This window comes from Phodopus roborovskii, unplaced genomic scaffold (assembly GCF_943737965.1).
Source record: "Phodopus roborovskii unplaced genomic scaffold, PHOROB, whole genome shotgun sequence".
Lineage (NCBI taxonomy): Eukaryota > Metazoa > Chordata > Mammalia > Rodentia > Cricetidae > Phodopus > Phodopus roborovskii.
In genome coordinates, this window is record NW_026126469.1 from 19,289,922 (window position 1) to 19,312,754 (window position 22,833).

The following is a 22,833-nucleotide window of genomic DNA, read 5'->3' on the forward strand; positions in this document are numbered from 1 at the left end:
CATGTGGTTGGTGGGAATTGAACTCAGGACCTCTGGAATACCAACTAGTGTTCTTAACCACTGAACCATCTCTCCAGCCCCAAAATGGGCTTTTTCAGTAGAGTCATAACTGGTCCCCACAGCAGTGGGGAATTTATCGGATCCTGCCCATCACTTTGGAAGTGTTTCTGTTTCAGTCATACTCTTCTTTGGGTTAACACCACTCTCAGTGCTAGCATTCCAATGCCATGGCTCTGTAATAGTTCTCTTGGTTGAGGTCAAAAGGTCAACTAAGCCCCCTGACTTGTGCCATTTGTGAACTGGGGTGGAGCCCACCAGGGACCACTACTCTCAGGACCTCACTATAATATGTAATATTATATATATGTATGACTTATATACATACTTTTATATATGTATATATGACATATACATATTATATATATAAACTTTTTTCTTCAAGATATATGTGAAAATTTATATGCTTTTCTCTAAACATCCTACAGCAGAGTCATTGGAAGTGATCACGCCACATGGCAACTTGAGAAGGAGACACCTGAGAAGCTATCCATTGACTCTGAGGAAGCTAGGGTTCAGAAGGGTCCAGACATATTCAATAAATGAGTCTGCCTGAAGTCATTGTATTGAGAGTGAATGACAAAAACTCTTTAGGAGCTGCAGAGATATCCTTGACACAGCAGCCTGCCTCTGTGCTACACAAAACTTCTCTACCATCCAACCAATGCGGAGGCCTTCTCACTCAAGGAACTGTTCTTCCAGAAGTCTTCCCCATCTCCATAAAGATCCATCACTGTTCCCTATTTGACAGCATTTACTATCTCCAGAGGCTATTGCTCTTATGTAACACAACCATGTGCAAGACACGGTTGTGGAAGGTTCTTGGGGGAAGTAACTCAACTTCTAGTTCCTCTCACATTCTGCTAGCACACTTAGGCAAAGAGGGCTCAGAGGACCCCAGCTACATTAATGGGCAGTCACTGGAGAAAAGTTTAGAGATGACAGAATTCACCATAGGCAGAGCTTGTGGTATGGAGGAAAGGACACTTCTCTCAGAAACGAAGGGTCACCCTGACCTTCCCTTGGGCACACGAGGCAGCAATGCTTGGGGAGAGGTGCTGCTTACCTCTTACTATTGTTCCTCAGTTTGGCTGGTGTTTTGGGGAGCTGTATTGGCTCCTTTAAAGCTCCTTTAAGATGAATGATCCTCTCCTGAATCACTTCTCGAATGTTCTTGATCCATTCCTGCTTGGTTTCGATGTTGGAAGCCTAGAGGGCCACAGGAAGAAACACTGAGAATCCCAGCTCTTGCTGCCCATAAAAACCATGTTTAACTGTCCCCTGACAGCTTCAGCTGTTATTCCAAAGATACCAACTGGGGGGGGGCTTTATTTTACATCTTATCATTTGAATCTTTAATCTCAGAGATATCCAACTTTAAGGCACAATGTAGACTTTATGGGTGACTTGTAAAAAATATTTAATAGTCCGCTAGGCACTGACCAATCAACTATTGTCCCTGGAGCTGGAACAGTATCTAGTGCACTCTGTTGAGCCTGGGTTACCACTTGAATTGAGGAACCTAAGGGACTCTGGTGGCAATTGGAATTGTGACAGCTGAAAGCAGTGGATATATACCAGCAGTGTGATGGGTAAATGCCAGGATATTTAACAGCTGTCACACCAATAGAACCAGCACAGGCTGACAGTATTGGGGTTTCAGGCTGCTAAATGAACTTATCAGAAGTACTGCTTCCATGCCAATGATACCCCACTGTCTTCTTGGATCCTTTTCCAGATAATTCTTTATGCCAGATAGCAGCTACCCTGAAAATTAAGGGTGGATAATTGTGAAGATTTTGCCTGAGCTGGACCATTTGTTCCTTGGTGATGGAGACCTCCTTGAGTAGCAAGTGACCAGTGGGAGCTGTTTGCAGTATTCATACCTACTCAGGCAGTGCCACCAGGAACAGGGACTGAACCCTAAGCTGAGCCTGGAGAATTGAACTGACTCCTGGGCCTCCAGATTGCTGTGATTTAGTGGAGCTTCTGGAACATACATTTCCAGGGAATAAGGATGGAATCTTACACATGGTTCTTTTTTGTGGTACTAAGCAAAGTTCCTTGCACATGGAGGACATTTAGGGCAAGCTGCTGAGCAAACACAGGAGCAACCGAAGAGGCCTTTGCTAAAGGGCTGGTTGTTCTCACCACTGGAAAGGGAAATATGGATGGAACCCAGTTGACTGAACCTTGTTAGGAAGGTCAATAGGTCATTCTCCAGGTTCTATAAACTTGAGGAAAACATCTGCCTTTGAGGCGCTGGATCCACCTTCGTGCTTGAATTTGCCTCTCAATACCTGCATGATGCTGTCATTCCCAAGAAAGAGACACCTAGTGGCTCCGTGGTCTCTAGGCCCTGCTTTTAGGTGCTTCCCCTACCGTCCCCCATCCCCCCAACCCTGGTTTTGTGCTGGAAGAAAGCAGTACTTACTTTGAGCACTGTTTTATTGTCTGAGGATGGGGTGCGCCCAGACCACAAGGCGAATTTGCAGGGGTCGCCTTCTACATGCTCGGTCACACCCAGCTCTGAGGTCTGTAGACAGGAAATGCCTGTGAGAGGCGGGGAAGGGAGGGCAGTGGGGGAAACTTAGGGCTGGGATAGGAAGGGGAAGGCAACAAAGAGGAGAGGGCCGAGGGAGGGGCTTCTGTCAATCAAACTTCAATAGACTAGACATTTTGTTCATATACCCAGGATGAAAAGACCTGTAGGCATTTGTCTGATTAGCAGGTGCAGATGGGGAGATATGGTGAAGAGGGAGGTGTTAAAGCAAACAGAAAGACCTGTGGACTCTAAGGGACAAAAGGGGAGGATGTGGGTGGAGTAGGAGGCATGAGCCTTGGTCCAGGAGAACTTTGGAGTAGAGAAGTAGGGAAGAGGTGAGCTGTGTACGTCCATATCCCTTCCTGCCATGGGTTCTACGGAAGCAGGGACTCTGGCCTTGCCCCACCTGCCCCACCTACCAGTAGCTTGTTCTTGTAAACATATTTCGTGTGTCCTGAAGAGTCTTTGATCTCCTTGCTAAACACCAAGGAGATCTCAAAGAGGAACAGGTGCCGCTCCCGCCCCTTCCGGATCAGCGACTTTGGATCCCACACTTGAAAGGCATCCTGGAGAATCAACTCCCCCTGTACATCCAAGTTCTCATCGAACCCTGAAAAACACCCATGTCCACTGTGGAGTTTCTCCGCACTATACTCAGGGGAGGCCGTGTTCTATTCCCCCTTGGAGAAAGGGTTTCCTAGTTGGCTACTGGTATCCATGGAGATCTAACACAACATATCTGCCCCTAGGACTGTAGTCACCTCCCATCGCCCATTCTCTGCACCATGTCTCCTATACACATATAATATGAGTAGGGTTTTCTGAAAGATCCCGTGTGTTTCTTCCCTCCCGGTGTGAGAGGGTCTGTGGGCCTCCCAAAAAGGCAATCCCCAGTCCCAGAGCTGCTTCTTCCTCCCCTGCTCCCACTGCTCCTAATTCTGAGTGGGGCTCAGGTTGAAGACTGTCTGCTGGAGTACCCTCGACTCTGCTTTATTTGACATTGCTTCATTTTTCATATCCCACCCTTCCAGTTCTTTTATTGCTCCTAAATAGTGTGGTGCATAATCTTTCAATGCTTTCTATTTATACACCACTTCAGATCTTCCAGGAGGTTCCCAAACCTCAGTGCACACAAGAACTACCTGAAAAGCATGTGAAAACATGGATTCTGGACTCCCCTCCCCATCCAAGAGATTTGGTTCAGTGGGTATCAGGAGAGTCCACAAATGCACACTTTCAACCAGCTCTATTGCACGGGGCCACAGACTACACTGGGGTGAGGGAAGATTTGGACAAGCAGTGCACTTATAAAGGAGTACACCCAGGACTGGGGGGGGTATACACAGGAATGAAGGGCGTGGGAACACTGTGACAACAGAAGCACCTTCAGGTGATTAGTGCTGCATCTAGAGAAGATGGCATTGGCTCTATTGCTCTAAGACCTAGGACCTTTGTGCCAAGGGTAGTCCAGGAAGTAAGGCCACCCCGAATCTCTTAGATGATGGTAGTGGCAGAGGCAGTACTGTGGGGCCAAGCCAGAGAGAAAGAGCAGTCCACATACTTACTTCCTCGGCATCTGCTTGTCAGAATGGAATGTTAAGACTTTATCCAGCTATCAAATTTATTTATCCCTAGGCTGGCTCCACTATGCATCTCTTTGACAACATCATGACCATGTCACAGAAGCCTTACTTCATGTTGCACTTGTTCTGGGTCCTCAGAACACAGTTCAGGCTGACTGAAGTTCTGTCAGGGTTGCTTGGCTGGGTGTGCTTTCTTAAGCTCCCAAAAAGGACAAAGGGCTAGCTGCACAAGGATGTGAATATGTGTTAAGCGGATGGATAAAGTGGTTGCCACTTAACATTCAATAAGAAAATGGTCACAATTGTAAGCTTACATTATATTTTCTTGTATATTTTAAAGAAGCTGGGCATGCTGGTGCACACCTATGGTTTTAGGCCTCCAGCTGGCTGAAGAAGGATCACCATTTCAAGGACAGCGGGGACAGTTTAGTGGACCTGGAGACAGGTGTTAGCCCTGCTGATTTGTGGTGCTCTTCACACAGGTAGCCAAGGACCCATTTAACAATTTGTTTTCACTCCTCTTTTCCAGGCTTGTTCCTTGCCTGACTTCGTGCCACTTCCCTCTATAACACAAATTCCCTGGTCTTAGGAATGGAGCGGCATCCCAGAAGGACTGGGAGATCAGCTACCTTCCAGCATGCTGACATGCATGGCATCATTGGCTTTCTTGGGGACACTGAGCATCACCTCCAGGCCATCCTTGAGTTCCCCTTTCCCTTCTTCACAGCAAGTTAAAAGTTCCTGGGGAAAAAAGTCCAGACACAATTAGGATCCTCCCTTTTCTAAGCTATCAAGCAAATTACACACCAGCCCCAATCTGTGGGTAACATTTTCCCCAGAGAGCTCTATAAAGAAAGGGAGGTCAGGATTATTGTCAAAAGCTCAATGACCAATGTATTCTACCTAGTCCAAATGAAGTTAATCTATCCCAATTTCCAATGGCCAGATTTTAAAACCAGAGCACTCTGTCACTGTACTGCCTTCCTGGAGAGGGGTCACCCCTGGTGAAGAGAAAACAGAAGGTGTGCTACTCTGTCCTCGTGGGTCACTGCATGCCTACACTGACACCATGGATCTCTGCATGCCTATGGCTGACACCTGGGTCTCTGCATGCTGACATCACTTTTATTTACAGTCATTACCACTGGATGACTGACTTCCATCCTGCTTGGAGCAGGTTGGGGCTAGAGACATTATGGGTTTATAACAGCTCAGAGTTATAAAAGAATTTTGGATCACAAGGATCAGGGTCTCCTGACCTGAGCCAGTGACTGACATTATGGGCTCGGACTGTGACAATCACATAGGAGACTGGGGTGAAGAAGTACGTAGCTCCAAGGAGGCCAAGCATAGCCTGAGATGCAGCTCAGAATGTACACCTGGCATTCTGTCCACCACCCCAGCCTCTCCACATCTTCTCCATGTCCTCTATCTCACATCCTCCAGGGACAGAGCAGCTTTAGAAAAGAAAGATCATGAGATGACACATTGTAAGCATGGTTATAACATCTCTTGGCAAATAAATTAAAGGTGTTGGGGCAGGAGATTGTAAGCATGGTTATAACATCTCTTGGCAAATACATTAAAGGTGTTTGGGGCAGGAGAATACTTGCTAGGAAGCAGGATGAATCTGGCCTGCTAGGACTTCCTGTAGTGAACAAACTTGAGTCTGAGTCTTTAATGGCATGGCTCTCTGGAAAATGACACAGACACTAGCTAGGCAGCTCTCTAGGTAAAAAGCAACCACACTTCCGTAGGGAGAGACCATGAGGCACACATCACTGGAGGTTCTTGTATGCTGATCTGGGCCAGAGCACATTCTGTTGCTGCAAGGAAGGAATGGAACCTCATGGCGGTTCTGGACTTTTCCCTGCTCCACCGCTGTCCCGGGATAATCTGTTCCATTAAACTCATTAGTAAAACTCTCTACTTGGGAAAATATCTGCTTATTGAGAATCCAAAACAAAACCCAGTGTCAGGATTTCCTGAGTTATCTTGGAGACGTTCCATGTGTACAAAGGAGTGTGCGTGTGCAGGTACAGCACTGGGGGAAGCTGGAGCTCTTAGTCCTGTCCTTTCCAGTTGACCTATGTCAGCATTGTTCTGAAAGGTGCATTTCTACCACCCTGCAGTTCTCTGATGTCCTCACCCCTTCCTAACTGTGGCCCTCCCAACCTTGTTCTCAAACATCAACAAAAGAATGCCTGAAGTGAAACCCAGGAGAGAGATGAGAAATATGCTTCAGTTTGCAATAGAAAACACCAATTAGTTTAATCCCCCTAAGCAATTTAGCAAGTCTCCCAATCTACAAGCAGAGCCAATAAATTCTCCCCGGGCCCTTGCAATAGTCCTGATAAGGAGAAGCCTGCACATTTAATTTAGGCTCTGAAAAGGACAGCTACAGCAGATTTACAAGCAGACGATTAAACACTCCGAAAGACACAGTTTCACTTTTGTGCAATACCTAAGTGACAAGCCCCAGAGGATACTGATAATTAAATATCAATTTATTTGGAATTAAACTGACTTCAAAGAGAAAAGAAATGCCTTGTTATTTGTAGGAAAGCTCAACAAACCAGTTTTACTCATTGGGCACCCTGCCAGCAGCACATTTTTAAAGAGACCAAAATTACCTTTTTTATAGTAATTTCACACTGCCCTATAACAAAGTCACTGCGCCTTATTTGTGTGCCTCTCAATTCCCTGTACAAACACATCTCTCCCTGAAACAGTGGAAGTCCAGAGGCCAACTTTCTAACTGCTAAAGGCTAATTCCAACCTCTGTTCCCTTCCTCACCTCTGTCACATAACTCATCTTAGGGAACTTCAGCATTATAGGAGATGAGAACAGCTGTATTTCTCTTAGAATAGGGTCTTAACTGATTCCAGATGGGCAATGTGGCTGGGCACATTGGTGTTTATTTTATTTTATTTTTTTAAACTCATAACCTTACAGTTCCAACAAAGGCTTTGTAATACACAAACCAAAAGCCACAAAAATCAATTTTTAAAATGAAATTCAAAATGGTTTTACTTTATGTGCATGGGAGTTTTGCCTCCGTGCATGTCTGTGTGCCATTTGCTTGTCTGGTGCCTGTGAAGGCCAGAGGAAGGCATCAGATCCTCTGCAACTACAGTTAACAGATAGTTCTGAATTGCCATATAGGTTGAACTCAGGTCCTCTGGAAGAACAGCTAGAGCTTTTAACTGCTGAGGCATCTCTCCAGGTTCATGCAAAAATCAATTTTTAAAAAGGCTGTCAGCACAAAAGATAACATAGAAGGGCCGCACGTTAAGCAGGGCAGGTAAAGAGAAGGCTGCTGTTTGTGGAGTTCTAGACTACAGTCCACAACCTGAGATTCAAAGGCCAAGAAGATTCCACAGCTCCTGTGGCCCAAATATCAGAACCACAACTGAGTTTTAGAGAAGAGACTCCTTGCCCCAAGACATTATGGTAATTTCTGGTCTTTACATGAAAACTTTAAAAGATAATGAAGCAAGAGCCAACATGTGGTTTGCCCCATGGAACCCCACACTAATGATTCTCAAGCTCAGGAAAAGCCTAACACATGACACCTCTTGCAATTTTCACAGCCATGCCACCGGGCTGGGTGGCCTGACTGTCTGTGCTCTCTTCTGAAAGATGAGGAAGGAGGGCGGAGGGAAGGCTGACTGCACGGCCTGCCCTCACACAGAAAACAGAACAAAGAACTGGCTGCTCCCACAAGGCACCACTCAAGCCTCCTGGGCAGAACCGTGAACACCCTGCCCTGTCCCAGAGACCTGGGTAGCAGGGCTGTGATGGAGAATGCATGATGAGAACTGGGTTTGAAAGTCAGACTGGCTGTCAGGTTTGGGGAAGCTAGATTATGAAAGATTCTGCAGGTGTCTCTAAACAAATGGAACTGGAGGCTTTCCTCTGAAGTTACACTACTTTTACAAGTCCTCTAACTATCCTTTTGTCCCTTTCATTAGATGAACAGCCAACAATATATTCAAAAGGTAGAAAATCCCCACTCCTACACCTCGAGAATTAATAGAAACATATTGGTATTGAACAGTCTGTCTCCATTTCCCTGGTATCTTATAAAAAGGACATATTTTTAGAATATGGCAATCCTTATATAAGAAAGATAAGCCCAATTTACTTAGTGTTTTACATAATCTGATTATTGAACATTTAAAATGAGACTTTTAAAGAAAATCCACTCTCTTGGTTGGCGTCAGAAGCACTCCTAACATATGGGTCTCTACAACTGAAGATGTCACTGAGTTTAATACATTCCTTTGGTCTATTTTCCCCCAATAACCCTGTGATTGTCACAGACATAGTAGCCAAGAAGATGGAAGATATCAATGGGTGTATAGACCACACTATCCCTAAGACTTCCACCTTGGTTCCAGCAGGAGGGTTACCCACAGGAGGGAATCTGTTCAGGAAGGAGCTGGCCACTACCTGAGGTGATAATCACTAAGAGTTTGCAATGGTAACAGCAGCTGAAAAATAGTTACGACTTATTCTTGTTCCCCCTTCTTTTATCTCTACCCCCAAACGAGCATGTGGAATTCTGTGGGATAGGACACGCAGTCTCCAGCCAGCAATGCTGGTGTGGGCTCATGTCAGGTTCTGCTGTAGGTAGAAGAAAGACTTCGGGTAAGGGTTTCCCCACTGTGAGGGGTCCTTCAGTCAGGAATGTGGGCTGGGTTAGCAGGGGAGGTACCTTTAGTAGCAGCTGGTACTTGGTGACCCTCTGGACAGGCTTAATTAGGTAGGAAGAGATGGAGTTGGCCAGGCCATGCCGCTGCTGGATCTCCTGCAGGTGAGAATAGGCATAATGACACAGAGAATGTGTGTGTGTGTTTGTGTATGTGTGTGTGTGTGTGTGCGCGCGCGCGCGTGCATGCACGCACACATACACACACATTCTAAACAGAGGAAGACAGGGTAAGGAGAAAGAAAAAAAATAGACATGAGTTTTTTTTTTTTTTTTTTTTTTGAAAGTGTGAGTGTAAGAGTGAGAGCATGAAGAAACACGAGACACCAAGGTACACAGACAGAGAGGAATGAGAACTGGCAACAAAAGGGAGAAGGAGCTTTTGGGAAAGAAGAGAAAGTTGAACAGAACTGGGGAACCAGGGAAGGTCAAAGTAGGAAAGGAGTCAGCAGTGAGTAACAGACTGGAGGGAAGCAGAGGTGAGGCGGGGTGAGCAGGAAGACAGAGAGAGTGCAGGGGCCAGGGAGAGCCACAGGGAGGCAGAAGGAGACTGGAGTTGTGTCCTCCTTCAGATCCTAAAACTGCCCAAGGAGACGGCTCCTCCCACCATCCCTCCTTTGCTGGGATTGAATACATCCCCGTGTAGATCACTGTTCTGTCTCTAACACATTTCTCAGTATAGTCAACAACACCTCTCACTGCTCAGTTCTCCCCAGCTGGAGACCAGAGTCAGGCAAGATAGATTTATAGATACAGAAAATGAATTAGTGACGACTAGTGCTTTTTATTTTTATTTTTTGGTGGGAAGTCTGTTAATAGCTAAAATGTGCATACTTGCTTCGTATGTGGAGGGTATACGTGTGTTTACATGTTCACTAGTGTGTACATGTGTAGGTGGGGATCAGAGGTCAATATTAGGATCATTGATGACTGTAACTATAAGCTGTAACTTTAAATTTTGTATTCAACATATGGTAATTGCTAGACTAATGGAATAAAAAGATATTTAAGACTTCTAGCAGAAGTCATTGTTGGTAGTCATGTTTCTCTGAGTAAGTGTAGATTTTAGATTATCTCAAACTCTCTCGTGGAGCAAGAACACTGAACAGCACAGTTCAGGCATGAGAGATGCACACAGGCAGTGTCCTGTTTCCTGCAGGTGATGTATCCCATATGCATTTAACACAGTTAGAAAATGCTGGGCTAATATGCTCTCTTTACTGTAAGATGCAAATGATGTGATGTAAGACATGGTCAGGCCCACAGAGCTTCCCAAGCTTCTCTATAAGAGCAACAGTGTTGGAGAGAGCAGCAGACTTGTGTAGAGGGGAGCACACCTGGCTCTACACTGCCCTCTGGAGTTCGAATCTCAGAATCTGCATGGTGTAAGAATATGCCATCCTAGAGCCTTCATCTAGTAGCTGATGGAAGCAGAAGCAGACACCCATGGCTAAACACTGAGCCAAACTCTTGGAATCCAGTTACAGAGAGGGAGGAGTGATGAGCAAAGGGGTCAAGACCAAGCTGGAGAACCCCACAGAAACAGCTGACCTGAACAAGGGGAAGCTCATGCACCCCAGTCTGATAGCTGGGAAACCAGAATAGGACCTGCCCAGAATCCCTGAATGTGGGTTAATTAGGAGGACTGGGCAGTCTATGGGGCCTATGGTAGCGGGTCAGTATTTATCCCTAGTATACTTAATGGACTTTGGGAGCCCATTCCACATAGAGGGATACTCTCTTAGCCTAGACACATGAGGGAGGGTCTAGGTACTGCCCCAAATGATATTACAAACTTTGAAGACTCCCCATGGAAGGCCTCACCCTCCCTGGGGAGCAGAAAGGGGATGGAATGGGGTTTGGTAGGAGGATGGGAGGGTGAGGGGACTGGGATTGACATGTGAAACAACCCTGTTTCAAATTTAAAGGAAAAAAAAGTGAATGCTTTCTGGGTAATTTGTTGTTTTTGAAACAGGGTTTCTCTGTGTAGCTCTGTCTATCCTGGAACTAGCTCTGTACTCCAGGCTGGTCTCGAACTTACAGAGAGCTGCCTGCCTCTGTCTCCTGAGTGCTGAGATTAAAGGATTGCATCACCATTGCAGTGGCTTTCCCAGGCAATTGTAACACCTCTAGGGCAGCTGCTCTAGATTCCAGTGTGTGTCCAGCTGACCAAGTCTTGCATCACTTCTGTAGGAACGAACTTATCAGGAAAGGCTAAAATAGTGGAACAACTCTTGGCTCGTGCTGGATATTTCAGTTCAAAAGTTTGCAGAGATAGTCATTAAAATCTGAGTGTCATAGCTACAGGAAAGTGGAATATTAAATTATTTCTTTTAAAATGTGAAGCTCATGAAGAGGATAGCATAAGTGAGTTTGATCAATATCACTCCGCCTCCTCCATTAGAAGCTGACTAGAAATAGGGACATAAGTAGGACGGTTGGAAATATAGTACAGCACCAGGCATGGAGACATGTACAAACAGGAATCAGGAATACAACACCAAGCTTCAAGGGTCTTGCAGGTGGAGGGAGGGTATGTGTGCAGAAAGGTACATCTGTTGGTGAATTGCCACAAATCCTATGCAGACACAAAGCAAAGTGAATGCATAAAGAGTAGGATTTGTGTAGGATGCAGCATTTGAGTTTTCAAAGGATGGGAAGAATTCTGAAGCATGATATGTATGTATGTATACATGTGCCTGTGCATAGGAGACACAATGTTAGGCAAAGGTAAATGCTGGAGAAAAGTAGACCTCAGGGCACAGAAACTGTGTTATTAAAATGCCAAGTGGAGGAAGGACACCATCCATTTACAACTTCTAAAAGACCCTTCTGGGTACCACTGATGACTAATATTATTATCTGATAAATTAGAGAAGTACTTTCTTGGATTTAATATTACCCCAGGAATCCCAATTTCAGATACCCAAGGCTGTTTCCAAATTAATTATCTATTTAAAAAAAGTCATATATGTTTGTTCTTCCCCTGGTTTCTCTCACTCAAACTACCCCTTCACCAAGCAACAAAGTCCAGACAGATTCAGTCTACAATGTTGGTGTCTGCCTAGAATAATGCCCAAGAGGTTTATTTTGTAAAATGGAGTTCAAGACTCCCTGTTGCAACATTTTTGTACTCTCCTGGGGCCTTAGCCTGCTATCCTACATGCAATAGAAAATTCTCCAGAAGGAATGAAAGCAGCTGGGCAGGAAGATGGGCTGACAGCTGTGGCAAGTTGCTGAAAAAGTTTCTGTCACTCCTGACAGCACCAGTGGAGGCTATCAGTGCTATAGTCTGCTGAGTCTTTTGTTTTTCCTCATTTGTAACTTTCTGTCTCACACATCCCTTGTGTCCTGTAGCATCCTTTTGATCCTTCTACTTTCTAGCCAATAGGTCACTCTCTTTTAGGGGGACCGACACTAAGGGAATTTATCCCATTGAATTCAACAGCTGGGGTTCTGAGAGAACAGGAGACCCCAGCCTTCTCTTCTCTTGATGTCCATAATAGTTTCCAGCTCTGGCAGTCACCTCAATCAATACTAGTCATAATCAGGCCAACTCATGGCTTCTGAAGCAGAGGAGTCAGGAAGTTTTCAAAGACGGCTGGCGTATTCCAATGTGTGTTCACAGTGCAAATGGAGGCATCGCTGGAGTGATTTACAGACCAGGGTGGATGTCACAGACACCAGTGGACCTCTTATTGCAAAGCAGAGGAGCACCTCTTCCCTCCCTCCCTCCATGCTCCTGGACTGTTGAGAATAGAAACGCACAGCTTACATCAAAGAAGGTGCCCGCATGCTCCAGGATCAGCTGGTTGGAATCAGGCTTGTTTTTACAGTAGGTGACATACATCTGAAATTTGTCTGCCTAAAAAAAACAAAGACAACAAAAGATAACCATCCATTGGGTCCTCCCTGTCTTGGGCAGGGTTTATACTGCTGTGATAAAACATTATGGCCAAAAGAAAGTTGGGGAAAAAGGGTTCATTTCATCTTATGGCATGTAGTCCATCATCCATGGAAGTCAGGGCAGGAACTCAAGGCAAGAACTGGGAGGCAGGAGCTGAATCAGAGGCCATGGAGGAAAGCTGTTTATTGGCTTGGTCCTCATGACTTGCTCATGCTTTCTCATAGCACCCAGGACCACCAGCCCAGGGATGGAACTGTCCACAGTGAGGTTAGACCTTCTGCATCAATTATCCAACAAGAAAATGTTCCCAGGCTTTTCCACAGGCCAATCTGATGGGAGCATTTTCTCAAATTCCCAAATGACTCTGGCTTGTACTAAGATGACATAAAGCTAGCTGATGTACTTCCTTTCCTCACAATGCCTAAAAGGCCCAGTGTGGGTTGTATAGTTTATAATTCCATATGAAAAGTGCATGTGTTCCCTCAGCCCATGGATGCCTTCCTCCTACTGGAATGTAGAAAAAGCCTGCTGAACAGAAGCTCAGGCTGTGTTGGAAAGAAAAAAAATGCTAACATGTTCTGAAGTTGTGAAGAACTTATTGATTACTCTCACTTTAAATCACCAACAATCACTCTCTCTCTCTCTCCCTCTCTCCCTCTCTCTCTCTCTCTCTCTCTCTCTCTCTCTCTCTCTCTTGAAAAAGAACAAAGGTGATCAAGACAAACACAACAATAGAGTGAAAAATGAATGAACAGCCAGAGAGAGGTCTGCTCATATTCTAAATGCCTCCAATGGAGGGAATAAGGGAGCTTATTCTCACCTCCAACTTCCTACAAGTAATGATGAGGACAGAGGAATAAGGAAGGGCATCTTCTCTCCTACTTTCAAGGTCTGAACAATGATTCCCAAAGATACTGTTACCTCAAGTCCCAGACTCATGTTTGAGTGAAAATGCACTTATTTCTCTCATGGCCTTAGGTCTCCACTGAAAAAGGTGGATTTTGGCAACTAAGTACTTTTCCCAATGGTGAATCACTGTCCATTTTCATGTCTTTTGAACACCTGGAAAATCTTCTCCTGGAAAGAAGTGCACATATGTACTTATGATACCAGACCTCACTGTCCTATATGTTAAGTGCATTCCATCACTTGATCCTTAGGCCATCCCTAAACAGTGAGTTTTAGAGCTATTCTAATCTTACCCATGAGCAGGCTGTGGCATAGATTGCTTAAGTGACTTTAAATTCTCATAATTAAAGTGGCTAAGCCCAAAGCAACCAGGATTCTCAGCTTTAACCAGAGCCACTCGACATAGTATAAGTGGTTCTTTCTACTCTTCATTCCCGGGCTGTACGTATATACAGACTGTAAAATATAAGGCAATCACCTTGAGATAATTCCTGGTAAAAGGTGCATAATTTACCCAATCACCAAAGGTTTTCTGAAACAATTTTAGGGGCATTCTACCAGGGAGCAGTTAGTCATAATTACTAAGAGATGGCAAACTCTACTTACTGCTGATTTCACAGAGAACCCCAAAATTGCCTGAAGGAACACAAAATAATCCCTTTTCTTGATGTACAATCTGGTTTGGTCTATGTTGGCTGTGCAAGGGCTTACAAATTATTTTTTCATCAGCATTTTTAGGAGATATGCATTAGTTTACACACTGGCACAAAAGAAGATGGCAGCCTAAGACTGTAAAAAAATAGGTACTCTTGGAGGAAAACACTAAGAGTTCATGCAAAGAAGGCCTGTCTGGGGGTCAGGCCCTGAGGTCTAGTGTTGGATGGGCTACTTGTTATGTGTTAGTGGGCATTCTGCCTCTTGTCTAAGATAGATTCAGGTTTGAAATCTAAAACTCATCTATAGTCTTGTCTACTCCTAAGCATAAGCTCTCTAGATTGTGAAGGAGTTCCAGAAAGCCAATTTGGGTACTGATTACCACTCAGTAACAATTACAGAGCAAAATTCCTGGAGAATTTATATTTGAATTTGAGGTCATAAATGGGCTCCCAGACTTCTCTGAATTCACACTCACGAGTCCAAGCTCAGGATGGTGTGCAATGGGGATGCTACGGAAGTTTACTTTTTCAGTTTAGATAATTAGAACCTGGTTATCTCTGGCCCACAGACTTCATCCATGGCAACAACAACAAGAATGAGGACAACTACACACTTATCCTCTAAGTCAAAATTGTTACTGATACTTGGACAGATGATGCCTGTAAGTTCTAACTTCTAAATTTACATTCTGGAAAAGCAACTTGTGAACTGGGCTACCACAAAGGTAGTGGGCTTCTCCTACTCTCCTGACCTACTCTCCTGACTCTCTCTTCTTAGATAGTCTGAGATGGATCTTAGGCTTGATGGATATCATAGACTTCCCCAGAAATGTACCACCTTTCATAGACCTACTCATGATGCCTATGTAGCACCTAGTCCCAGGAGAGACTGGGAGTGAGGACAATCCTTGGCCAGGCATGGAACAGTGCCTCCAGGTGTACCCTGAAAACATGAACAGTAGGGGAGGAATTTAGATTGGTTACCCAGGTGACAAAGCAGTGTCCCACATCTTCAGGCAGCTGCTCATACTTCTCCAGCTCTTTGAGGAAGATGCTGTGAAGGGAGAGAAAGGCTGTATCAGACACCTCATCATAGAGGACCCCATGTAGAGGGTTGTACTGGGGTCAATACAACAACCATGGCTCAGCCACACATGGATTCTATGCTTTGTAAGCAAGGCGAGGAGCAAACTTTTATGTTGGAACTTGTTCGGTTAAAATTATGGTAATAGACTAACTAGTGCAATTAAAACAGTTCCCCCTCAGAGGTTCATGAATTGAGATGAAATTAGATAATGGAATACTGTAGCTGTATTAGATCTTACATTTTTATCAGCAATTCTGAATTTATTGTGTTTAACTACTCTGAGTACACTGTAAATATTTTTTTTTTAAATAGAAATATTAAAAAAAATACCAGAATGAACCCACAGATGAGATTGGAAAAAAAAAGTTTTAATTCTTTCTGGGCCTCTTTATAACCTTCAGCTTTCTTCTTCCACTGAGAGTAAGTATTGTCATACAGACATCATTAGGGAAGACTCTCAGGACGGGGGATGGGAATCACAGAGTATTTTAAAGTGGAAAGGACATTACGGGTGCCTAAGTCATGGCTCTTTCTATGCTAAAAAGTTATAAACAAATGATTACTCCAACTTCAAATCAAGGTATGAAATAATAGTGTTAGATTTAGAGGATATAAGTTCTAACAGGCCACCATTATTGGAATGAAATTTGCTTTTTAAAAATCTACTCAAGATCTTTTGAATGAAAGACAATTATGAGGCCTTCAGTAAGCTTACTTCTGTGAGTGGGAAATTAAGCAGTCTTTACAAAGAAGAATTTGATAGAATCAATTTTGATAAGATCATCAAAGTCAAAAGGTACTACCTTTTCTGGAGACTTAGAATTTCTCCTTGTAACTTATCTATGTGTATAAGATGACATCTCCTAGAGCACCAGTAATGATACCACTTATAATGGCAAATATGCTTGGTAGAGAACAAAATATGTGAGCTATGACATATCTACAGAATTGAGTACTTTGTAGACATAACTCCCACCCCACCTTATCCCCACAAAAGATAACGTTTATTCTGTTTCTTTATATGACAGATCTCCTTAACAATCAAAGTGGAAATAGTAAGGGGCGGAACAAATGTATAGGAGACCATGCTATACTACCTGTTGCGTAAGCAGGGGATATATATTGTTTCCAACTCAGGGAACCATTACCATAAAGAATCCAGGGAAGAAACAGGGTGAAGCTGAGACTTCTTAATGTTAACTTTTCTGTTTAATTTTGATTTAAAAACTTCATGCAACTGTATACTTTAAAAACTAAATCAGAATAGCTTGCACTATCCCACTACTTACCTCCACTATCAGGAAAAAAAAACCAGTTAATTTTGATCTGACTTATTCTGTATAGTTACAATTATCCATATACTTTGGCAGTTTCTTACAATTGTTTATTAAGTGGTTACAAATGTTAAACATGTTGTTTGTGTTTTCAATGGTACAGGGAGAACTTTTGGTGGTAAAAAATAAGTATGTGTATATTTTAAAATATCTGGAAAGTAAGAATATTAATAATCATTAGCAGGATGATGGGTGACTTTTTTCTTCATTAGTCTGTAATTTAAAATTTTGTCTATAATACATGGTCATTTCTAGATTAATAAAATAGGTCAGGAATTTTAAAAATTGGGGAGCTACCAGACTTTCTCCTAGTAAGTCTGAATTTTAGAGTTCTCTAAACTAATTCATGCAACAAGAACATTACAGTGCAATTTGGGCTTTAGAAAAGCAAACACAGTCTCAAAATCAAATCAATACAGTGTCATGTCTGCTGCTGCCTTTTAAAGACTGCAGGTGACACATTTCATATGACTTCTATAATAGAAATAAGAACAAGTCTAAGTACTGCTAGAACTAAGGATCAAAATTAGCCCAAAGTGCAAAGGGAAAGAAACATTTTTGTTATACCAAGGCAATTAGGTCCTTAGGTCCATCCTCACATATATAAGTAAGGAGGTGTGTGTGTGTGTGTGTGTGTGTGTGTGTGTGTTTTGTATGTACATTTCTTTTAGTCTCTTGAACTAAGTCCTAATATACATTTATTGTGTGGTCCCTATCACACCAGATAACACAAGCACAATGTCTTCTGAGTGGTAGGTGAATCTACACATTGGCATTTTGTATGAATAGCAGAGAAGACATGGACAGAAACTCAGCTCTGAGCCATGATGGTGTACACAGAGCCTAGGGGAGGGGCTAGAACTTCTGGGCCACTGGGTAAAGAAAATATGAGCTGTCCTAAAATGAGGGACAAATAAAATAGTGTTTCAAAGAAAGGATGAGCTGGGGGAGGAAAGAGCTTGGAACAAGAGAGAGGGAGGAGGAGGGAGGGAGAGGGAACTGGGATCGACATGTTAGAGAGAGAGAGAGAGAGAGAGAGAGAGAGAGAGAGAGAGAGAGAGAGAGAGAGAGAGAGGAATCTGGAGCCAAGGGCTTAGGATCCCACACTCAGAATACAGGGTGTCTCATGTTCAGGATCTCACTTTCCATATGGATACTAATATTCCTGCTTCAGTCCTCTGAATTCTGACTCCTCTGCCATACAGGCTGATCTTTAACAGTGACCAAAGAAACAGTATACACTTTGCATCATAACACTGTGGAATGTATAAATTGTATTTTTGTTCTGGAAGCTGCAAAGACTCCAGAGTGACAAGGACTTCTTCACTTTCCTTGATGTATGACCAAGATAAACTGACCATTCAATGTTAATTTTAAATACACAGTGTTAACTGTAGCTATTGAACTGACCCAAAATGAAGATAGTGCTATACTTTTATTTAAAATCCTAATAATTTCACAAAATAATACTTTTTCTGTGAAAAATATCAGTCTCCCTCCTCAAAACAAAAACAAACAAACAAAAAACCCAAACAAACAAACAAACAAAAAAACTACAGGAAGATTTTTTGGTTAAAATTTTTGCTAAATTAAATGCATGGTCTGATTCTATAAGACCTTTTTGTGGAACTAAGAAAATCTCTCTCCCCCTCCCTCCCTCCCTCCCTCTCTCTCTCTCCCTCTCTCTCTCTCTATATATATATATATATATGTGTGTGTGTGTGTGTGTGTGTGTGTGTGTGTGTGTGTGTGTACATTTGAGAACCCTTTTAAGAGACTGGAGTCTGAGGAAATGACTAAAACCTGACACTGTATACTTTTTGGGTAAGTGATAGTAAGTTTGTAAAGGAATGGATGCCTGGAGTAAGTGGTAAATTCTAGGGCTGCCAGCAAGGGCTACGGTTGGTAGTGGGAGATGTAGATGGTCAGGGTTTCTTCATCAGGGTCTGTTTACTGATGGTCATTGCGGGCACACTCACCACTCTCTGATGTCCAGCTACTTTCTGGGATTGGTATGTAAAGGACTGCCCTCTTCAAATAATCTTTATGGCTTGATGTACATCTGAATGACGGATTTTCTTGCCTGACCCTTCCTTTTAAAGTCAGTCTTGAATATTCCAGGATGGCCAAGGCTGGCCTTGAATGCCTGGTCCTTCTGCTGGGATGCTGTCACCCCTTGCTCCAAATGAGAGCTTTAACACAGCTGCCGTTACCATTCTGCTGCTCCCAAGTGTCAGTATCTTTGCATTGTACAACCAAGAGCATGCTAAAGAATCGAAGTTCACAGTGGCTATAAGTATGAGGGCGCTTCCCGAAGTCTCATTTTCTTCATTTAAAAAACGTTAACTTTGGAGAATTACATAAACTTAGGCAGATAAGGAACTCAACCCACTGTTCAGGCACATAGTAGCTACTAAATTAGTAATAGCCCATCAGGGCCAGGGACACTTAACTGCCACAAATCCATTCTCTCTATAAACACACATAGCTCATTCTTCCCCACATGTGGGAAGTTATTGGTTAGGAGTATTCCCCATCAAGCCCTTGCTGAAAAATCTATAGCTGACCACCTTCTCCTAAACAAATCCTGGAAAAAATCTTGATAGATTCCAAGGTGACATAGTACCCAAGGAAATGCTGGGCTAATCTGCTCTCTTTACTGTAAGATACCAATGATGTGATGTATGATGTGGACAGCCTATGGAGCTTCCCAAGCTTCTCTCTAAGAGCAACAGTGTTAGAGAGAGTGGCAGACTTGTGTTGAGGTGGGCACACCTGGCTCTACACTGCCCTCTGGAGTTCGAATCTCAGAATCTTCATGGTTTAGGAATGCTTCCCGGGTAATTTTAACAGACCACATCTGGGCAGTTGCTCTAGATTCCAGTGTGCATCCAGCTGACAAGTCTTGTATCACCTCTGTAGGAATGGACTTATCAGGAAAGGCTAAAAAGTGGAACAACTCTTGGCTTGTGCTGGACATTTCAGGTCAGAAGTTTGCAGAAGATATTCAGTGGAATAAGAAACCATTTGCTTTTAAAATGTGAAGTTCGTGAAGAGGACAGCATAAGTTAGTATGATCAGTATCACTCTGCCTCCTTCACTAAGATGTGTTTAACTTACAGCCTAATAGCTGACAGCACTCCCACAGATGCCGAACACTCCCCTGGCTGTTCTGCAGGAACATGTTGGCCCTTACCATGTCAGTGGTTACAGTTAACACATTGTGGAGAAATGAGCAGGGCAAGTGGCATAAGTTTTTGTGTGAATGCCTGGAACTCTTTTAGAAAGGAATAAACTTCCTTTCAGGTCAAAACCTAAGCAATGCCATCACCTACTAAACTCTTATGATACAAAGTACTGTGCAGAATTGGAGGACTTCTAGCATTATTGGTAGAACTCTCCCTGAGTTTTGCCAGGGTGCACAGTGGGAGCAGTACTGCCCTGAGCCTCTTTCCATCATTTTGGATTATAGTTTCACTGCTTCTCAGGAAGCATCTCGGGAAGGGCTCGCAGCCTTGCTAGGTAGGCTAGATGTGGCACACCACAGTTGTATGTGCATCTCAAGGAGCCCTTATACATACATGTGCACATGCTTGCTGGAATGCCAGGAATGATGAGAAGGGGAAGGTTGTGGCATGGGGCTAAAGAGGGACAATGAATAGCACACATAAAACTTGAAGGCTGGAGGGTCCAGGACACTGATTCCTGGCTGGATTTCTGTGTTCAGACCAGCAGAGCTAGGGCTGAAGGATTCATTACATCCCTGCAGATTCACAGCCTAGACTGGAGAGGCTGCAAGCTGCAGGGGCTAAGGAAACAATTAGCACGGCAGACATGAAGGACGGCCTGGGGTTAGCAAGTAGGGGTAGGAGGTGAGTTTTTCACCACAGCTTCAGCATGCCTTGGTTATTTAGGCTAACCATATCCCTTCATTTCACTCTAGAAACTTCAGTCTGGGTGAGGGGATGAGCAGGGAGGCACGGCATCCAATCTCAGACAGGAAAGCAGGCAATGCTGTTGAATGTGTTATCCAGTACTTCTTCATTGTGGCTAACTCATGTGATTTAGATGACTTAGTCATTTGCTTGCACATGTTACACCAAGAAGCGTTAACATAAGGTAAAATGTAAAAGTCCCGCCATTCAATGTTACTTAGCTCTGGTAAGATGCTGCTTAGCAACAAGGCAAAGAGAGTGACAAAACGTGTGCAGCTGAAGTGAACATGACTCTGACACACTCAAGTCCAAGTGCATCTTTGTCTGGGTACTTCAATTGTGTGCAGTCAGCCTCAGTGCTGGAAGCTTCCAGAAAGCAAGAATGATAGCCACAAGATCACAGTCATCCTTCTCTAGACACTACGAAAAGCACGCAGTTACCCTTAGACTGGGGGTTTGGGTCCACAAGTCTTTGTCCTTCCCTTTCCCCTAACATCCGGATATTAATAAAATGGCACCTATGTCCTCGCCTCTGCCACTCGTGGGTCTGGGAGGGTCAGAAACATTGTAAGTGGCTGCTTCCCTGAAACAAGGGTACAGACTAGATTATCGTTGAAGTCTTCTATGAGCTTTCCCATCTGGAATCTCTGATTTCCAGTAAAAGGGATACAACTAATACCACAGGCATTTGGGGTGTGTGTACAAGGAAAATGTATGCTTTAAGCAAGGCTGCCTGTGGAAAAAGTAGGGGCAGCCTGCGGGTGGCCTCAGGCAAGACTGCACAACCCTTTTCTCTCCACTTGGAGGAGCCAGTGCCTCGTCAAAGGTCAGCCCATTGGGCTTCAAGAGTAAACCAATGTACCTGTGGCAAAAAAAGAGGGAAGACTGTGTGTGTGTGTGTGTGTGTGTGTGTGTGTGTGTGTGTGTGTGTGTGTGTGTGTGTGTGTGTGGTGTCAGGACATGGGGTATTATCAATGCCTTTTTTTTTAGCTTATGAGAAAACTCATTTTGAAAACCACACTTTGTGTATGCTCCTGAGTTAGAAGTTCTCCCAGAAGTCCCTCCTCTCCCCATTGTGCCCTCCACAGCTCTTAACCAATCTACTTACCTTTTTATCCTTATTTACTAGAGATTTTAAATTATTATATTTTCTCCACTAATTCAAACCTGTGTGGTTTAAGTGGCTTAAGAACACAGCACACTGAAACCCCAGCTCACAGCTTGATGTTCCTTCGAATCGTTGATAATTTAAGACATTAATTTCTTTTAGTCAGTAGCCTTCTAAATCCATTACAAATTTAAATGCAGATAATACAGTAATACAGCATTATTACTTGTATCAATTATTATGTCGTACTGCAACCACAGTGGCTTTGCTGACCAGATATAGGATACAGGATGCACTGCATAAATACTGGGATGTCCTTGACCATGATGATGTCCTAGGTTGGCCTTGAGCCCTAGATCTCTCCTGCTTCAATCTCCTGAGTGCTGGGACCACCAGCATGTGCTGCTACCCTCTGCTTACATTTTGCTTTATTGTCTTTTCCTTTTCTTTTCTGCCATACTTGTCCTCTTTCTCTCAAGTTGTACAAAATGCTGCTCACCCAATTACTCATTTGTTCAGGTGCCCAGTTTTTATGATATTTACCGCTTCTGATTTACCATAGTCTGGAAAACTCTATAACCATGAGGTGGAGAGGTTGGGGGGGCTGCTATGGAGAGAAAGCAGTTTGATCTTTGTGACACTGTGTAGTTGCTCAGGACCTGCTTTTCACACTCATCTGGTTCTTTACAGCATTCTGAATAGGTAAGGTGCTTGGCAGCACTGCTGGGAAGTGTCTAGTCCCTCCATTCACAGAGCGCAGATTTCATATAGTTTAATTTGAATTTAAAAAGAATTTGTTAGGACTACATTTTGTAAGTTATAGGTGGGATTACAGCTATTTAGAGAACTATAAAACTATCTTTATCACGACTTGCTAGAGTGACACCCTGAAATCGGAATAAGAAGCAGAGCTGAATTAGATTATTTTGTTATTAACTGTTCAATTTTAAAGTGAATATTCTTTCCCCTCAATTTCACAAAAGCAGAGTTCACAGGC

General features: G+C 43.5%; 1 protein-coding gene across 7 annotated transcripts in view; it reads right to left on the reverse strand.

Annotated features, from left to right (window-relative positions):
* Positions 1–22,833, reverse strand: part of Kalrn (kalirin RhoGEF kinase) — a 503,507-nt gene that overhangs the window by 180,978 nt on the left and 299,696 nt on the right. For all 7 annotated transcript variants that reach the window (XM_051191394.1, XM_051191388.1, XM_051191393.1 and 4 more), the window contains exons 26-32: positions 15,357–15,426; positions 12,676–12,765; positions 8,907–8,999; positions 4,815–4,926; positions 3,022–3,212; positions 2,492–2,593; positions 1,124–1,266 (exon numbers count right to left, since the gene is read on the reverse strand). In XM_051191394.1, the coding sequence (XP_051047351.1) occupies positions 1,124–1,266; positions 2,492–2,593; positions 3,022–3,212; positions 4,815–4,926; positions 8,907–8,999; positions 12,676–12,765; positions 15,357–15,426 (801 nt within the window). The remainder of the gene's footprint in view (positions 1–1,123; positions 1,267–2,491; positions 2,594–3,021; positions 3,213–4,814; positions 4,927–8,906; positions 9,000–12,675; positions 12,766–15,356; positions 15,427–22,833) is intronic.